This window comes from Dipodomys ordii, unplaced genomic scaffold, assembly GCF_000151885.1.
Source record: "Dipodomys ordii isolate 6190 unplaced genomic scaffold, Dord_2.0 Scaffold206, whole genome shotgun sequence".
NCBI lineage: Eukaryota > Metazoa > Chordata > Mammalia > Rodentia > Heteromyidae > Dipodomys > Dipodomys ordii.
This window is the reverse complement of record NW_012267422.1, coordinates 323261-339492: the sequence shown is the minus strand read 5'-3', so window position 1 is coordinate 339492 and position 16232 is coordinate 323261. Positions and strand designations below refer to the sequence as shown.

Here is a 16232-nt window from a genome sequence, read left to right as displayed (position 1 = left end):
TTTTAATATTGTTCACTTTAACATCACAATAAACAATTTTGATGTTTTATCAATAGCATATTGCAGTTGTCTATCTTTAAATTCGTGATATTCTTTCAGTTGTCTTCGTTTCCCTATTGTGTTGGTCATCACTTAGCAAATCCATTCAATTTTGTATTGGTGGCAAGTTTTCTTTTAAAAAAAATCAGTGAAGGATGTAGCTTAATGGAAAAGCATTCGTCTAAACTAGGCAACAATCCTGGGTTTGATTGCCAGCACTGAAAGAATGCAAAAACCAATCAGAATTTAAAATTTTCCATACTTATTTTAATTATAATATTAATTTCATTATTGACTATCAAATGCCCAATAGGATTTAGATAATTAAAACAATCAGTATTGTAATTTAATTTCTTTCTTTCTTTCTTTTTTTTTTTTGGGTCCGGTCATAGGGCTTGAACTCTGGGCTTGGGTGCTGTCCCTGCGCTCTTCAGCTCAAGGCAAGCATTCTACCACTTGAGCCACAGCGCCACATCTGGTTTTCTAGTGTAGTGGTTTATTAGAGGTAAGAGTCTCACAGACATTCCTGCCCTGGCTGGCTTTGAACCGCGATCCTCAGATCTCAGCTTCCTGAGTAGCTAGAATTACAGGCGTGAGCCACCTGTGCCCAGCTAAGAACCCTATTATCTTTAATGAAGCTGGAATTCCCAATACACTAAAGCAAATGCTCAGGAATAGCAGCAAGATGGAAAGCCAAATCCAATCCTTACAATACTTCAGTGTTAAAGAGATTAAGTGATACAGGCAGATACAAGGCTAAGTTAGAAGACAAGCAGCTCTGAAGTCTGAGGACACAACCTTCTCTACCCTCATTTACAATGTTCTTTCCTAAGGCAGGACTGGTAAGAGTTCTGATTTCCTGGCTACTCAAGAGGCTGAGATCTGAGGATCAATGTTCAAACTTGTCCCAGGCAGGAAAGTCTACTGAGACACGTCTCCAATGGACAAAAAGCTAGAAGTAGAGCTGTGGCTCAAGTGGTAGAGCATTAACCTTGAGCAAAAAGGCTCAGGAACAGTGGCCAGGAGTTCAAGCCTCAGGACTGAGATATTCTGCCAGAAAGATAGTATGATAAAAAAATTAATGCTCTTTTTGATTAGGAAAGTAATGGTATCTTTGTGAGAAGGAAGCCCTCCAATCTCTTGTTCTGGAAATCAGAACTCTTACCAGTCCTGCCTTAGGAAAGAACATTGTAAATGAGGGTAGAGAAGGTTGTGTCCTCAGACTTCAGAGCTGCTTGTCTTCTAACTTAGCCTTGTATCTGCCTGTATCACTTAATCTCTTTAACACTGAAGTATTGTAAGGATTGGATTTGGCTTTCCATCTTGCTGCTATTCCTGAGCATTTGCTTTAGTGTATTGGGAATTCCAGCTTCATTAAAGATAATAGGGTTCTTAGCTGGGCACAGGTGGCTCACGCCTGTAATTCTAGCTACTCAGGAAGCTGAGATCTGAGGATCGCGGTTCAAAGCCAGCCAGGGCAGGAAAGTCTGTGAGACTCTTACCTCTAATAAACCACTAGAAAACCAGATGTGGCGCTGTGGCTCAAGTGGTAGAATGCTCGCCTTGAGCTGAAGAGCGCAGGGACAGCACCCAAGCCCAGAGTTCAAGCCCTACAACCAACCAAAAAAAAGTAGGGTTCTTGGGAACAACCAGATCTATGCTTAATTTCTGATTACACATATCAGGTGCTTAGGGATGGACAAGGGACACCAATTCTCTGGTTTCTGTTTCCATTAAGTATAAATTTTGGGGGCAACAATCCAGTTAATGACAGATGTTCAGGCCTCAAGGCACATAACCCAAGTAACCTTTCTGTTAAATTTATAGGAAAAAGCACTTTTATATACAAAACCTGCTAAAGAGATGATGGAAAAAGCACCTGATATACAGAACCTGTTAACGAGGAATTATTGGGCCAACATTACTCTGTGGGATCAACAATTCATCAGCATCTTCTCTGGCCTTTGGTTACTCTAGAAAACTCGATTTTAGAGATAGGATATTTGCTGCTGGGTGGGACTCCTCCTAGATCAGTAGTTTTTGACCCTTGTAGGATATTCTGGGCATCGCAGGAGCTTTAACTTACTGATGTCCAGTCTACTCAGGACAACAGGTTCATGAGTTTATTTCAAAGCTATTTGTCCTTGGTGTCTCAGTGGATTTCAAACCTGAAATTCTGGCCATTTAGCTGGGCTCAGGGAGGAGCCAGGGCTCCAAGGCAGAGGAGAATTTATAAGATTGCAGCTTCAGATCAGTAGCAACACAGAACTCCAGGAGAAGAGACTGCTTCAGGCCCAATGGTCTATGCACTGCAAATGCTCTCCCTGGGCCCAAAGGCCAGGCGGCCAGAGCTGTTTTGGGGTTTGTGGGCATCAATGCTCCCTGTGAGCTGAGCACACTCCACCAAGCAGCTTGTTTTCTGGCGCTTCTGATTGGCCAGCCTTTGCGCAGACCAGCGTCCTTTCGCCCGATAGGCCACTTTGAAAATCTGAGATCCTGAGGGCAGCTTTGGGTGATCTCTGTTGTGACTTTTCTAGTTCTAACAGCGAGAGCTCCGGCAGAAGAAATTTCCAGGTGCTGGAGACGGGAACCCCAAATCTGAGTCCGCGAGAGGTACGTAGATTGTCATGGCGGGGAGATAGGTGGAAAGGACTAGATAATCGAGGCCAGGAATGGAGGGCACTAGGCTATGCCCCGACCAGCCTCCTCCTAGTTGCACTCCACAGTTTACTGGGCCTTCCTATGAGAGACTATAGGTTGAAAAAAAGAAAAAAAAATCACATAGTGGGACTATGTATATGCAGGCCCCACCACCAATGTTTGAAGGTTAACATGTGATTTCAGATGCATTTGCTTCAGATGATGTTTAATGTGACAAATGAAACAAAAATAAATAGTTCTCTCCCCTCCCCCCGCCCAATGCAGGCATCCATGCCTCTGAAGATCGATTGTGTTTTCTCTGTTGCCTGGTTTTAAGATATTAAAAAGTTTCCCACGTTAGATGCAGTATCCCCTCATTTAAATTAGTATCTACCAATTGCTGTCTTACACATACTTTGTATCATTTCTTTGGCCTCTCCCAGTCCTTCCCATATCAAGAAAGGGGGCTTGGTATTGATTTTGAGCTATGTAGATATTTTGCATCTTTTCCACTGATTGGTAATCTTCAAGTCCAAAGAATAAATTGTAATGTTCATATGTTCTCCATTAATGAACATAATGAACATTTAAGTGTGTACTGCACGATGTGGTTTTTGGAGAGTGACAGGTTTGGTCGCTGTGATCCCATGGTGTTTCTTATTCCTGTATACTCTTTCTCTCTCTTCCTTTCTTTTTTTCTCTTTCTTTTTCTCTTTTTTTCTCTCTTTCTCTTTCTTCTTTCTTTCTTTCTTTCCTTCCTTTCCTCTCTCCCTCCCTCTCTCTCCCGCTCCCTCTTTCTATTTGTTGTTGTTGTGGTGGTTGTTGTCTGTTGGTGGCTTGAACTCAGGGTGTGGGCACTGTCCTTGAGCCTCTTTGTGCTCAAGGCTAGCACTCTACCACTTGAGCCACAGCCCCACTTCTGGTTTAAGAGTGGTTAATTGGAGGTAAGAGTCTTGCTAGGACTTTTCTGCCTGGGCTGGCTTTGAACCTGGATCCTCAGATCTCAGCTTCCTGAGAAGCTAGGATTGCAGATGTGAGTGACCCGTGTCCAGCTCCTGTATATTCTTGAGACTTGTCCTTGTTGCAATGTCGAATTGTCGAATTTGTCTTAAGACTGCAGAGTTTGCTTCTGTGGTATGTATTATGTATACTCCTCCTCCAGGGATCCTGGGCTCCAATCTCCCTCCAACCCCCGCTCCCCCCCAGTAAAAGATCCCAAACTTCAAATTACAAAAGTCTGATTGGTATTCTTTTCTTTTTTCCTTCTTTCATTTTTTTTCTGTTGGTCTTGAACTTGGGGCCTGGGTGCTGAGCTTTTTTGCTCAAGGTTAGTGCTCTAACACTTGAGCCACAGTGCCACTTCCAGTTTTCTGGTGGTTAATTAAAGGTAAGAGTCTCATGGCTTTTCTTGCCCAGGCTGGCTTCAAACTGTGATCCTCACATCTCAGCCTCCTGAGTAGCTAGGATTACAGGTGTGAGCCACCAAACACCCGGCTCTGGTTAGTATTCTTGTACCAACGACTGAGGTTTTTATGTTTACTCACATCTTAAAAATGCCTATTGCATTTTTAACATTTCAATTTATGCCAGCCTAACAGAAGTGATATCTCATTCTTGTTTTATTTGCAGTTTTTCCCCACTGTGGGAAAATATTTTTTAAAAGTTAACATATTAATGTTACTATGTTTTTTTTTTTAATTTTTTATTTTTCTTGGTCCAGTCGTGGGGCCTGAACTCTGGGCCTGGGCGCTGTCCCTCAGCTCTTCAGCTCAAGGCTAGCTCTCTACCACTTGAGCCACAGCGCCACTTCCGGCTTTTTTCCTTTTGCTTATGTGGTGCTGAAGAATCGAACCCAGGGCTTCAGGCATGAGCCACCTTCCCAGCCCCTTACTATGTTATTTAAATATCTTTAAATAATCTCTTTAGCACTTCAATATTCTTATCCTTATATTTCCAGATGCTATCCTTTTTTCTGAGTCCATTAGGTATGTTTTCTTGTTAATTTTTCCAGTGTTGCAATAGTTGAATTTTGTACTCTCCACAAACACATGTAGATGTTTAAAAAACATTTGTTGCAAAGACCTTTCCCTATAATATTCTTGTCAATATTTTTCAAAAACCAGCTCACCATAGATATATAGGTCTATTTACTGAATCTCTATTCCATGGACCTTTATGTTTATTCTTATATCAATGTGTTCTGAGATACTGTCTTGATTACTATTTCTTTTTTAAAAAAAGTCTTAAAAATGAATAATGTAAGTCCTTACTTAGACTTTTGGTTTGTCTTTCTTTGGTCCTTTCATTTCTATATAAGTTTTAAATCAGGAAGCTAATTTCTACTGAAACAAACAAACAAACAAATCCATCTAGAGTTTTTACTGTAATTATGTTAAAAAGTTATTTATCAATTTGAAGGGAGTTGGAATTTTACCAATCCATGAATATGGATTCTAACATTTGAACATGTAGGTATTTCCATTATTTAGATCTAACTGAATTGACTTCAGTGATACATTAATAAAACAAAAATGGAAATCTTTAAAATATTTTGTATCTTGGTTTGGTTGGTAATAACATGGTTGCACATATACATTCACCAAAACTCACCAAAGGTTTTTTCAACAAATATTTCTCAACTAAATATCCTTGTGGGAAAAAGGAAAAAAAAACTTTAACCTTTACCTCAACTATACATTTAAATTCTGTACCGTTCATTGTAGGTAAGCTATTTTTCTAAGAAGTTGACTTAAAAAAATAAAACCAGAAATAACCCATTATTATACTTATTTAACATGACACATAATCATTAGAATCATGTTGACTTGAACAGAATGTTACTGGTTGGTACTTTGCTTAGTGCTACCATGGTTCATTACTGGTCTGAATATTACAACCCATCAGGTCCAGGGATAAATGCTGGCTCTTGTGACCAGGCAGGAAAGGGGGCATGGTCTGGGCCAAGCATGGGGACAGTATGCAAAGCTCCTGTGTCAGATGTTACTTGGCATAGTTTTGCATTTTCTCTTGGACTCAAAGATTCTTGCTAAACCATACTTGTCAGTGTTTATGGCTGTGTAAATTGAGTTTGGTAGTGGCGAATGTGATGGATCTATATTCTTCACACCTGCTTATAATCACTTAATACTCACAATGCTCTATACCTTTCTCTCTATAGACTACTTTGATTAGAAATTATCATGGAGACCTCATTGGGAGCCAAGTGCTAAAGATGGCAAAGCCACAGGTAGAGCAAGGTGCATCCCTGAGTCACCCTTGGAAACCAGTCTCCCCTGATGAATATGTATAGAGGTCTTCTCTGATACCCACTTCTAAGTATCTTTTATTCATGTCTTTTATTCTCCTAGCCCTCACTGTGGTATAGGGAGAATTCTGGAATTTCAGATCCTGGTCACGGATAGAAAAGGGAAGGGCTTTGTGTACATATAAGATCAGGTGAGCAGAGTAATATAAGAGTAATGAGAGATTAAAGAGTGAGGAAAATCCTGTAGACAAGCAGAACAGTGTTGCAGGAGAAGGGGCAGGGTGGGAGGGGGTGGGTGCTCAGGACAGTCATCTTCAATTCTGGGGCATGCCAGTGCTCATCAGGAAATGGAAGAGGATTGAGAAAAATAGATGTAAAGCTTGGCCAAGCCAAGTGTTGATGGCAAGGGTGAGGCTGAGGCAGAGGATCATGAATTTGAGGACAGCCTAAACTACATAGACTGACTTTGTCTCAAAAGGATAGGGGAGGTCCAATGAGGATTAAATGAGTGAAGTAATTATGCATATCTATGAAACTAGAAAAATGAAATCTGTGTCAATTGTATTATAAAGGGGAAAAGGGGGATAAAGGAGAGTGATAATGAAGTTGATGGGGGATGTTGCATGCATGTATGGAAATCTCAATTCGATGGCCCTTATATAGGCTGATAAAAAGTTTCAAAGTTTAAAAAAATAGCAAAAGCTCTGTCAATCAAGAGAGACAAAGGATGGGGCTCTGAATGATGTGTAAAGAAAGGATTAACATTTCTGTTATATTGATACTGAAATTAAGGATTATAGAGATGAAAGTATTTGCCTTTTTGGCTAGCAAAGTGCTTAATTCAGATTAGATGCACTACAAATATTTGTTGAGTGAATGAATGATTCAATAACTAGTGTAAAGCCTTTAATACAACATACTTAAGCCTGCTGTCAGAGATCTGGCTAGTAGCTGTGGGTAGAAGAATATGGTGTTGACACTGGAAAGAGACAATTTGTGGCAGCGTAGTTTTTTATTTTTTTTTCAGTTTGAATGTTGGTTTGCTATCTGGTGTGCCATAAACTCAGGGTTTGTGCTTGCTAGACATATGCTCTACCACTTGAGCCATTCCTCTAGCTCTTTCTTGCCTTAGTTACTTTTCAGAGAATTTTTTGCCCATGGCTAATCTCAAACCATGATCTTTCTATCTACCACCTCCATCATGTATAGTTTATTGATTGAAATGGAGGGTCTCCTTTTTTGCCCAGGCTGGCCTAGAACCAGTCTTTATAATCTGTGTATCCCCATAGCTAGGAACAAGTCAGATTTTAAATAGTGTTCTCACCAACCCAACCTTTTGCCTTCTGTATCCTTCCTACCATTGCCTGCCTACCCTTTCTCCCATTTCTATCCACACAAGTCATTTGTATTCTCTAATGCTTTAAACCTTGAGCATAATCATTAGGCACTTATCCCACTATCACAATGAAGTAGAAGATCTAAGAAAATAGGAGCAAAGTTGCCCTCAGATATAGTGTTTCATGTATGTGACAGGTGGCAATCTCAATAAACACTGCTTATAAATGATAAATTATATTTACTGTAATCCTTATAAATGTCACATTTTACAGGTCAATTGGATATTACTAGTTACTATTATCTACATTGACATCTTGCATGACTCACTGTATTGAAATGGTTTCATATCTACTATACAGGGAGTTAGAAGCCTGATCTGTTAAGGAACTTGGCAAGTATACATTGACAGCTCCATAATTTTGTGATTATTACCTGAAGATGTAACTTCAGAAATGTGAACAGGGGAGAATGATACAATGGGATGCATGTGTGGCAGAAGTTGTTCCCTGCATAGTAACTGAGCCAAGGTTCTCAAAAAAAAAATCTATAGAAGACCTGGGTCCTATATCCTACATCGCCAGGAGGCCACTTAAACAAGTTTCTAAGGCAATTCTTAGACAAGCTGATCAGTTTATTTGCCTTGTGTTTCTTTCTGGTCATTGTCTGCACAGTCGGCTTGGTGCCTCCTCCTCTGTGATCTCAGATACACAGAGAAGATCAACACTTGTACCATAGATACTTCCACCTCCCTGTAGGCCACTATGAAGCATAGACGAGAAACTTGCATAATCACTTGAAAAAAGTAATAAAAGGGGCTGGGAAGGTAGCTCAGTGGTAGAGTGCTTGCCTTGCATGCATGAGGCCCTGGGTTCAATTCCTCAGCACCACATAAGCAAAAGAAAAAAGCCAGAAGTGGCGCTGTGGCTCAAGTGGTAGAGCGCTAGCCTTGAGCTGAAGATCTGAGGGACAGCGCCCAGGCCCAGAGTTCAGGCCCCACGACCGGACCCAAAAAAAAAAAAAAGTAATAAAAGTTCAGTGTAGGAATGGAATAGCCAAAAAATGAAGGAAAAGAAGTTTAATGATGAAAAAAACAAAAACAAACAAACAAAAAAAACAGAATTAGCTCTGATAAAGGAACAGGCCAGAGAACATAAAGAGCAAAGACTAGATTTTCAAATTTTTTTGTTAGTTGAATACAAAATATAAACTATTTCTTATCTCATTAGAAGACCAAGAAAAAAAAAGGGAAATAACAGGAAGGGTCTGTTCATAGTAGAAATAAATATAAATTAACTAGGACCCCACGACCGACCAAAAAACAAATAAAGAACACTTATAAAAAATAAATTAACTAGGATTAAAAATTTTTAAAGGTATATGACTTATATGGGGAAAGCATTGGAAAATATTTGCAAAAATAGACCCTATTAGATAAGAGTTTGGTAAAAAAACAAAACAAAACAAAAAAAATCCAAAAAAGAAGATGGTATATTCAATGGGGGAAGTGGATCAACTAATAGTGTTAAAATAACTGATTATCTATCTGGGAGAATCCAAACTGATCCTTAAGCAGTATAAAATATTCTCTTATTTAAAAATTTTTTAAAGCAAACCTATGGGACTCAACAAATAATAACAGTGGGGTATAGAGGTGAAAGATCAAAGGAAATTGAAATATATGTGGTAAGTATAGGTTCATAGCCATACCCAAAACAATTGAGTGCCTATGGCTTATATCTATAATCCTAGTTACTCAGGTGGCTGAGATCTGAGGATCATGGCTCAAAGCCAGCCTGGGAAGAAAAGTCCAAGAGTCTCTTATTACTAGTTAACCAGCAAAAACCTGGAAGCAGAGGTGTGGCTCAAGTTATAGATCATGAGTCTTGAGTAAAAAAGGCAAGCAAGAGTACAAGCCCCAGTTTAAGCCCTACCCAATAAACTGAAAGGATGCAGTAGTGGCCATGATAATGGAAGTTAAAGTAACAATTTGGAATAATTTGAAGCCATCTCACATTTCTGGAAGTATGAGTTATTTTTAGGGCATGTTTATACCTAAAGTTTAAGAGAAAATAAACAGCCTCAACTTTGGAGCCCTGTCCTCTCCCTTTCTCTCCTCTCTTTTCTCCCTTTTTCTATGTAGCTGGGGCTGGAACTTAAAAGCATGTGCTACCATACAAGATGATTTCCTAAAGTTTTGTTAAAATAGAAAAGCAAAATGTAGAAATATGTATATTCTTATGTTTGTGTGTGTGTGTGTGTGCGCGCGTATGTGTGTGCGTGTACTGGTACTGGCTTGAATTCAGGGTCTATGTAAACTCCCATTTATACCTTTTGCACAAAGCTAGTAGTGTTCTACAACTTGACCCACACCTCCTCATTTGCCTTCTTGCTGGCTAAGTGGAGATAAGAGAATGAACTGGGTTTAAACCATGATTCTCAGATTTTACCCTCTTAACTAGTTGGGATTTACAGGTGTGAGCTATCAGCACCTAGCTTTCTTTATTGTTGGACATGTGGCTTGAACCCAGGGCCTGTCCTTGAGTTCTTTTGCTCAAGGCTAACACTCTACCACTTTAAGTCAGCTCTCCTTCAGGTTATCTGGTGATTAATTGGAGATGAGTCTCAGTCTTTCTTGCCCTGGCTGGCTTTAAACAGTAATAATCAGATCTCAGCTTTCTTGAGTAGCTAGGATTAGAGGCATGCGCCACCAGTGCCTAGCTCCTAGCTTAAACTTTAAAAAAAAAAAAAATCCTAACCAGGAAAAAAAATAGCCATAAATGGTTATGGATGTATAAAAAACAGGCAAAGTTTGGCAAAGGGGAGCAAGGACATGAAGTACTTGTATTATGGACTTTACGTGGACTGAGAAGCAGCCTGCACTGGTGGCGCACACCTATAATTCTAGCTTGTCAGTAAACATCTGAGGATTGAAGTTTGAAGCCAGCCCAAGACAAAATGTCCTTGTGATTTCTATGTCCAATTAACCAGAAAAAAAGGCTACACGTATATGTGGCTCAGCAGCATAATGCCAACCATGAACTAGCATGGGGCTACGGGTTCATGTAGTTCTAGTACTGGGACTCAAAACAGCTGGGCATTGGTAGTTTACACCTGTAATCCTAGCTACTCAGGAGGCTATCTGAGGGTTGCAGTTTGGAGCTAGCCAACAAGGAAAGTCTGAGACTCATCTCCAAGTAAGTCCCTAAAAAAGCTGGAAGTGAGGCTGTGACTCAACTGGTGGAGTACAATGCTAGCCTTGAGCAAAAAACAACAAAAAAAACTCCGGGTCAGCACTCAGACCCAGAGTTCAAATTTTATGACCAACACACACATGTAAACTGAGGGAGGAAAGCAGTCATTAAATTATTTTTTCTAGGAAGTAGGATTTACACATATGTAAAAATAAAAATTTTAAACGGAGTTAAAATTGGCTCCCCATGAAGGGTTTTCTGTCAAATGTGAAAAAAAAAAAGATTGGCATTTGAATCCCAGAATTAAAAATTGCAACCATTGAAAGGGGCGTGCCACTAACACGTCATTAGATTTAGTGATGTGGTTCCACCAGGGTGGAAAATCCTTCATATGAAATACCACTCACTCATATCCAATCAGGGAGAGCGCTTGTTTCTTTGAGAGGAACCTGGTCAGTGATCTTGAACAGCAGCTCTGGAACCCCCACAGCTGAACTTGACAATGGCTCCAATCAAGCCAACAGCCTGGAAGTCCAGGGCCATGTCCCCGCAAGAGCGACTGGTGCTTCCAGCTGTTAGGGCCCCACGGGACTGTAGCTAGTGGAGCTCATCTGTTCACCCTGTAAGGGACAACCGTGAACAAGCCACACCTGAGGGCATAGCCTGGTATGGCTTCGTTCCCCCCTAGTTTCTAGCGTCCCTTAATTTCATGCTTACTGTTCTGTGGGGGACCCATGATGGCCTGGCCTTCTGAGCTTAAGCTCAGAAGCTTAAGCCTGAGCCACCGGCAGACCTCAGCTTTGACGGGCGGCTGGTTTACAGGTGGGATCTCCCCTGCGGGCCCTAATATTTCCTGGGTGTTCCCAACATGGGAGAACAGTACGAGCAAGCCACTGCTTGAGAAGAGCAAAGGCTAACTGCAGTGTTTAAAGCTCTTTCTGCGTAGTTGTAGGTGGCTCTTAAAAGAGCCGTTGGTTTGCTAGAAACTTCCAACCACAGCTGCTTACTTTTTCTTGGGGGCTGCCTTCTTGGGCTTGGCGGGGGTCTTTGGCTTCGTCACCTTTGCCTTGGCCACCTTAGGCTTGATAGCCTTGGCTTTAGCAGGGCTTTTGGCTACTTTCTTCGGCTTCACAACCTTAGGCTTCTTGGGGCTTTTGGAAGGCTTCTTGGGCAGCGCGGGCTTCTTGGCCTTTTGGGGGGTCTTGACACTCTTCTTAGCCGCGGCCCCCGCCGCCTTTCCGGGCTTCTTGGAAGCAGCGCCGGCGGCCTTGGGTTTGGCGGCCACTTTCGTGCCGCTGGCTTTCGGCTCAGGAGCCGTTCTCTTAGCGAGCTTGAAGGAGCCGGAGGCGCCGGTGCCCTTGGTCTGCACCAGGGTGCCTTTGCTCACCAGGCTCTTCAGACCCAGCTTGATGCGGCTGTTGTTCTTCTCCACATCGTAGCCCGCAGCCGCCAGCACCTTCTTGAGCGCGGCCAGAGACACCCCGTTGCGCTCTTTGGAGGAGGAAACGGCCTGCACAATTAGCTCCGACACTGAAGGGCCGGCAGGCTTCTTGGCGGCGGCGGCGGCCTTGGCAGGCTTCTTCGCCTTCTTGGCCGCTGGAGGCTTCTCAGGTACAGTAGAAGTAGCCTGCGTGGCGGGCGGTGTCTCAGACATAGCTGCAGGAAAACACCCAAGTCAGCAAAATCGGACAAAGTTGTGACTCCGAGGGCGAGGCCTATTTATAGAGGGGGGTGTGCTGTGATTGGTGGGCGTTTTAAAGCCCGCCTCTACACCCACGCGCCTCTGGAAGGCCCCTGGAGGATTGTTTAGGACTGTGGTTCGGCTTCCCTTTCCCGCGCAAATGCACCCGCAAAGCTTTCCTAGTCAACTCTTTGAGGTGAAAATCTTAGATCGATGTTGCACTGTACCAGCAAAGGATGCCATTTCCCAGACTCATATCCAGTTTAACTTGGATTTAGAAAAGTCTTTGGAGAAGTTCACTGGTGGTTTATCAAGGAACGTGCAAGATTATCCTGAATAATGGGGAACACAAAAGGAAGATATGATTGTAGGCATTGTCAGTAGGTCTTCATCCTTATTGTATTTCCTGATAAAGCTGAAGGTGCACTTTTAATATGTTTTGGCCAGAAAAATGAACCATAGAAAACTCTGGAATTCACTGACCTAAATTAACATTCGTACAATTTGGAAAAGAGTAAGCAAACATTTCCTGCAACGTAATATAGTTCAGTAGTACGATTTTTAACATTTCGCCTTACATTTAGCCCAAATGGACTCTGTTTTCAACCTTTTCACAGTCAGCATATAGCATATGGGCACAGTTACTTTTACACAAAAAGATGAGGCTCAAGATCGCTTTCCTGACAGGCATTGTCCCAAACTTTGGTTTCTTTAGGTAACAAGAGCAATATTGCAAGATTTAAGTTCTACCTTGTTTATGGCTGTAAAGAGCATTTCGAGCAAATAGCACGCTACCACTATTTCACATTGCGAATCAATAAACTAATGGGAGAATAAAATGCTATCAGACTTATCACCCACAGTCCCAAATGCCCGGTGCTCAGGAGAGCCAACCACAGCTTATTCTCCCGCGTTTTGTTGCGGTTTTCAAATAAGTCCGCAGGAGCCTATCAACCTGAGATTTGCGCATTTGAACTATGAAGCCGATAAAGTTCTAGGCTCATGCCCATTTCCCTACCAGTGTTTTCAGCAATTTATTTTTATTTAGAATTGGTTTCCAAACGTGTCATGTACCAAGAATTTGGCAGAGAGCAATTGGAAACAATCACAAATCCTGGTCTGAAGGATAAACGCAAAGCTCAATTTTCAAGTAACTCCTCTATGAAAGACAAAAAAGGGGGGGGAAGATATTCTCGATGTAATAAGCAAAGCTTCGGTCCAAATGCCGCTGTGTTATCTGACTCAAATAGGGGTTCCTGTTTCCTATTATGTTAAACTGCCTTTAGATAAAAATGTGATGCTCCATGCAAATGAAGGATGCTGGATCTAGTTTCTTAATGGCTGCTGAGTTAAGTGTAATGAACCAATCAAAAGGTAGTATCGGGAATCCTCCTGCTAATGTCTGTATGAGAAAGCTACCCCGTGTGCTCTTTCTTAAGATTATTCCCTTTGCTGTCTGGACTTCTGAGGTTGCTGTAGGGCTCTTTCCCTGCTTCACTGGGGCAACAACTTTTACCTGGTTGAAGGTGGCCCATTTATATGCCTGTAAGTGGTGCTAGCTCCAGCCACTTCCTTTCGTCTGCCTAGTTATACCTTCGCCCTTTAAAAATATAACAGCTTGAGAAAGGCTGATATACTGCATAACGTTGAGCATGGATATTTAATTTTTTAAAAAGTCTTGAACAGAAAGTGGTATTCGAGCAGTCATGTGTCTTACTACGAGATTATGCTCTGTAAATTTCAGCAAGATTTCCCTAACAAAAGACACTGCATTTGTAAAAAGCTCTCGAGAAACTCCACATTGTGTAGACCAACAAGGAAGTGTAAAATATTTCAGGGGAACAGGTGCCCAACATTTAGTTTCTTGCGCCGCCTCCCTTCCCCCCGGGAATAAACCTTAAAATTATGGAAGTTAATTCCTCTGCTTTCACACATAAAAAAAGTACGTATCAGGCTACAACAACCAGAAGGCACAAAAGGAGAAAAAAAAAACCATTTTAAACAGGTAAGGGGTGAATCTGAAGAAAATGAAGGATTAAAGATAAACCAATCAGAGCCTGTGACGTCACAGATGGAAGAATTTTTGTCCAATCACTGCACTTTGCATACTATAAAAATGAGCAACGTTGGCTGTTCACCACTATACTCTGGCTTTGTTCTGTCATGGCTCGTACAAAGCAGACTGCTCGTAAATCCACCGGTGGCAAAGCGCCCCGTAAGCAGCTGGCCACTAAGGCTGCTCGCAAAAGCGCGCCAGCTACCGGTGGTGTGAAGAAACCTCACCGCTACCGGCCCGGGACCGTGGCATTGCGTGAGATCCGCCGCTACCAGAAGTCTACTGAGCTGCTGATTCGCAAACTGCCGTTCCAGCGCCTGGTTCGTGAGATTGCGCAGGACTTCAAGACTGACCTGCGCTTCCAAAGTTCCGCTGTGATGGCGCTGCAGGAGGCATGTGAAGCTTACTTAGTGGGTCTTTTTGAAGACACAAATCTCTGTGCTATCCATGCCAAGCGAGTGACCATCATGCCCAAAGATATCCAACTGGCACGCCGCATTCGCGGGGAACGTGCGTAGTTGCACTGCTATAAGCACCCACCAAAGGCTCTTTTCAGAGCCACCTACGTTTTCAAGTAGAAGAAGCTGCTTTCCCTTGGGTTCTCAATATGTGGCTTAGCAAAAGCATTCTTGACGAGCTATAGCAGTGAAGTCACTGTACCCAATGGTATGATAATGAACGGTGAGCCCGGCCTTCTAATAGTGGGGAGCGGGAAAGTTAGCGGTTCCGGCGTCTGTACGAAGTGGTCCGCGGGTCGCTTGTCAGCTCCGCCCCTAACTGCTGGTCCATCCCCTACCCTGAGTCGTAGGCCAGACAATAAGCTTGGTCTCCGAATCCAAGGCGAAAGCCGAGTCCTGTTTGCAAAAATACAGCCAAATTCTGTTGGTGTTCCCTGACCCGAGAGAGAGAAGTCTTAGGGAGAAAACGAGGTCCTAATACCCTCATATAAACAAATGGAATGGAGACCACGAGTTTTAAAAATCATTAATTTCAAATTTGGTTACTAAAACAGCTGCTGAAATTACTAATTGAAATCAATTACAGGACAGTTAAAGCCAGTTTCCAAGGCCCCTCCCTACAGCCGTTTTCTTGGCTTGGAGGAGGGGTTAAGGGAGGGATCGCTTGCGTCAGAATTGCGCAGGCGCGCTGCCTATTCTCGGCGTCTCCAAGGGGGCGGGGCGAAGGGAAGGAGCAGATATATAAGGGCGAACTCTCGCCTTCCCTTAGCTTCTCTGGTTGCAGTCATGTCTGGACGCGGAAAAGGAGGAAAAGGCCTGGGGAAGGGTGGCGCCAAGAGGCACCGCAAGGTGCTGCGCGATAACATTCAGGGCATCACCAAGCCTGCCATCCGGCGCCTAGCTCGCCGCGGCGGCGTCAAGCGCATCTCTGGACTGATCTATGAGGAGACCCGCGGGGTTCTGAAGGTGTTTCTGGAGAACGTGATCCGTGACGCTGTCACCTACACGGAGCACGCCAAGCGCAAGACCGTCACCGCCATGGACGTGGTCTACGCGCTCAAGCGCCAGGGCCGCACCCTCTACGGCTTCGGCGGCTAGTTCGTGCTGTCGCTTTCATTTATGAACCAAAGGCTCTTTTCAGAGCCGCCCACTTGTTCAAAAAGAGCTGTAATGGTGTCGGGAATTACAGGTGAAAGCTTGGCACATCTCTTTCTTATGCATAACTACTTACACTTACGGGGATGATTTTGAAAGTATCCATCAGCGTTTTCTCTCAAAATACTAGGAAGTTCTTGCCTTTTTGAATTGTTTTCCCCTACGGTGGTGAAGCTCCAGGTGCAGTTTATAAATTTGTTAAAGCAACAAGGCGAGAGCTATACTTGCATTGCTGGGAGCAAATACATGGGGGGGGGGGGTCAGAGGGCAAGGAGAGATAAATTTTTTTTGGGGGGGGAGCCCAGTCGTGGGCCTGAACTCTGGGCCTGGGCGCTGTCCCTCAGCTCTTCAGTTCAAGGCTAGCGCTCTAACACTTGAGCCACAGTGTCACTTCCGGCTTTTTTCTTTT

General features: G+C 42.9%; 2 protein-coding genes across 2 annotated transcripts; one reads left to right on the top strand and one right to left on the bottom strand.

Moving 5' to 3' along the window:
* Positions 1–11476: 11476 nt before the first annotated feature.
* On the bottom strand, positions 11477–12127 carry LOC106000016 (histone H1.1). Its single transcript, XM_013035200.1, has one exon. It carries the CDS (start codon positions 12125–12127, stop codon positions 11477–11479), a length of 651 nt encoding a protein of 216 aa, XP_012890654.1.
* Positions 12128–14317: 2190 nt separating this feature from the next.
* Positions 14318–15766, top strand: LOC106000017 (histone H3.1-like). The gene is made up of 2 exons (XM_013035201.1): positions 14318–14648; positions 15438–15766. Exons 1-2 carry the CDS (start codon positions 14318–14320, stop codon positions 15764–15766), a joined length of 660 nt encoding a protein of 219 aa, XP_012890655.1.
* Positions 15767–16232: the final 466 nt, after the last annotated feature.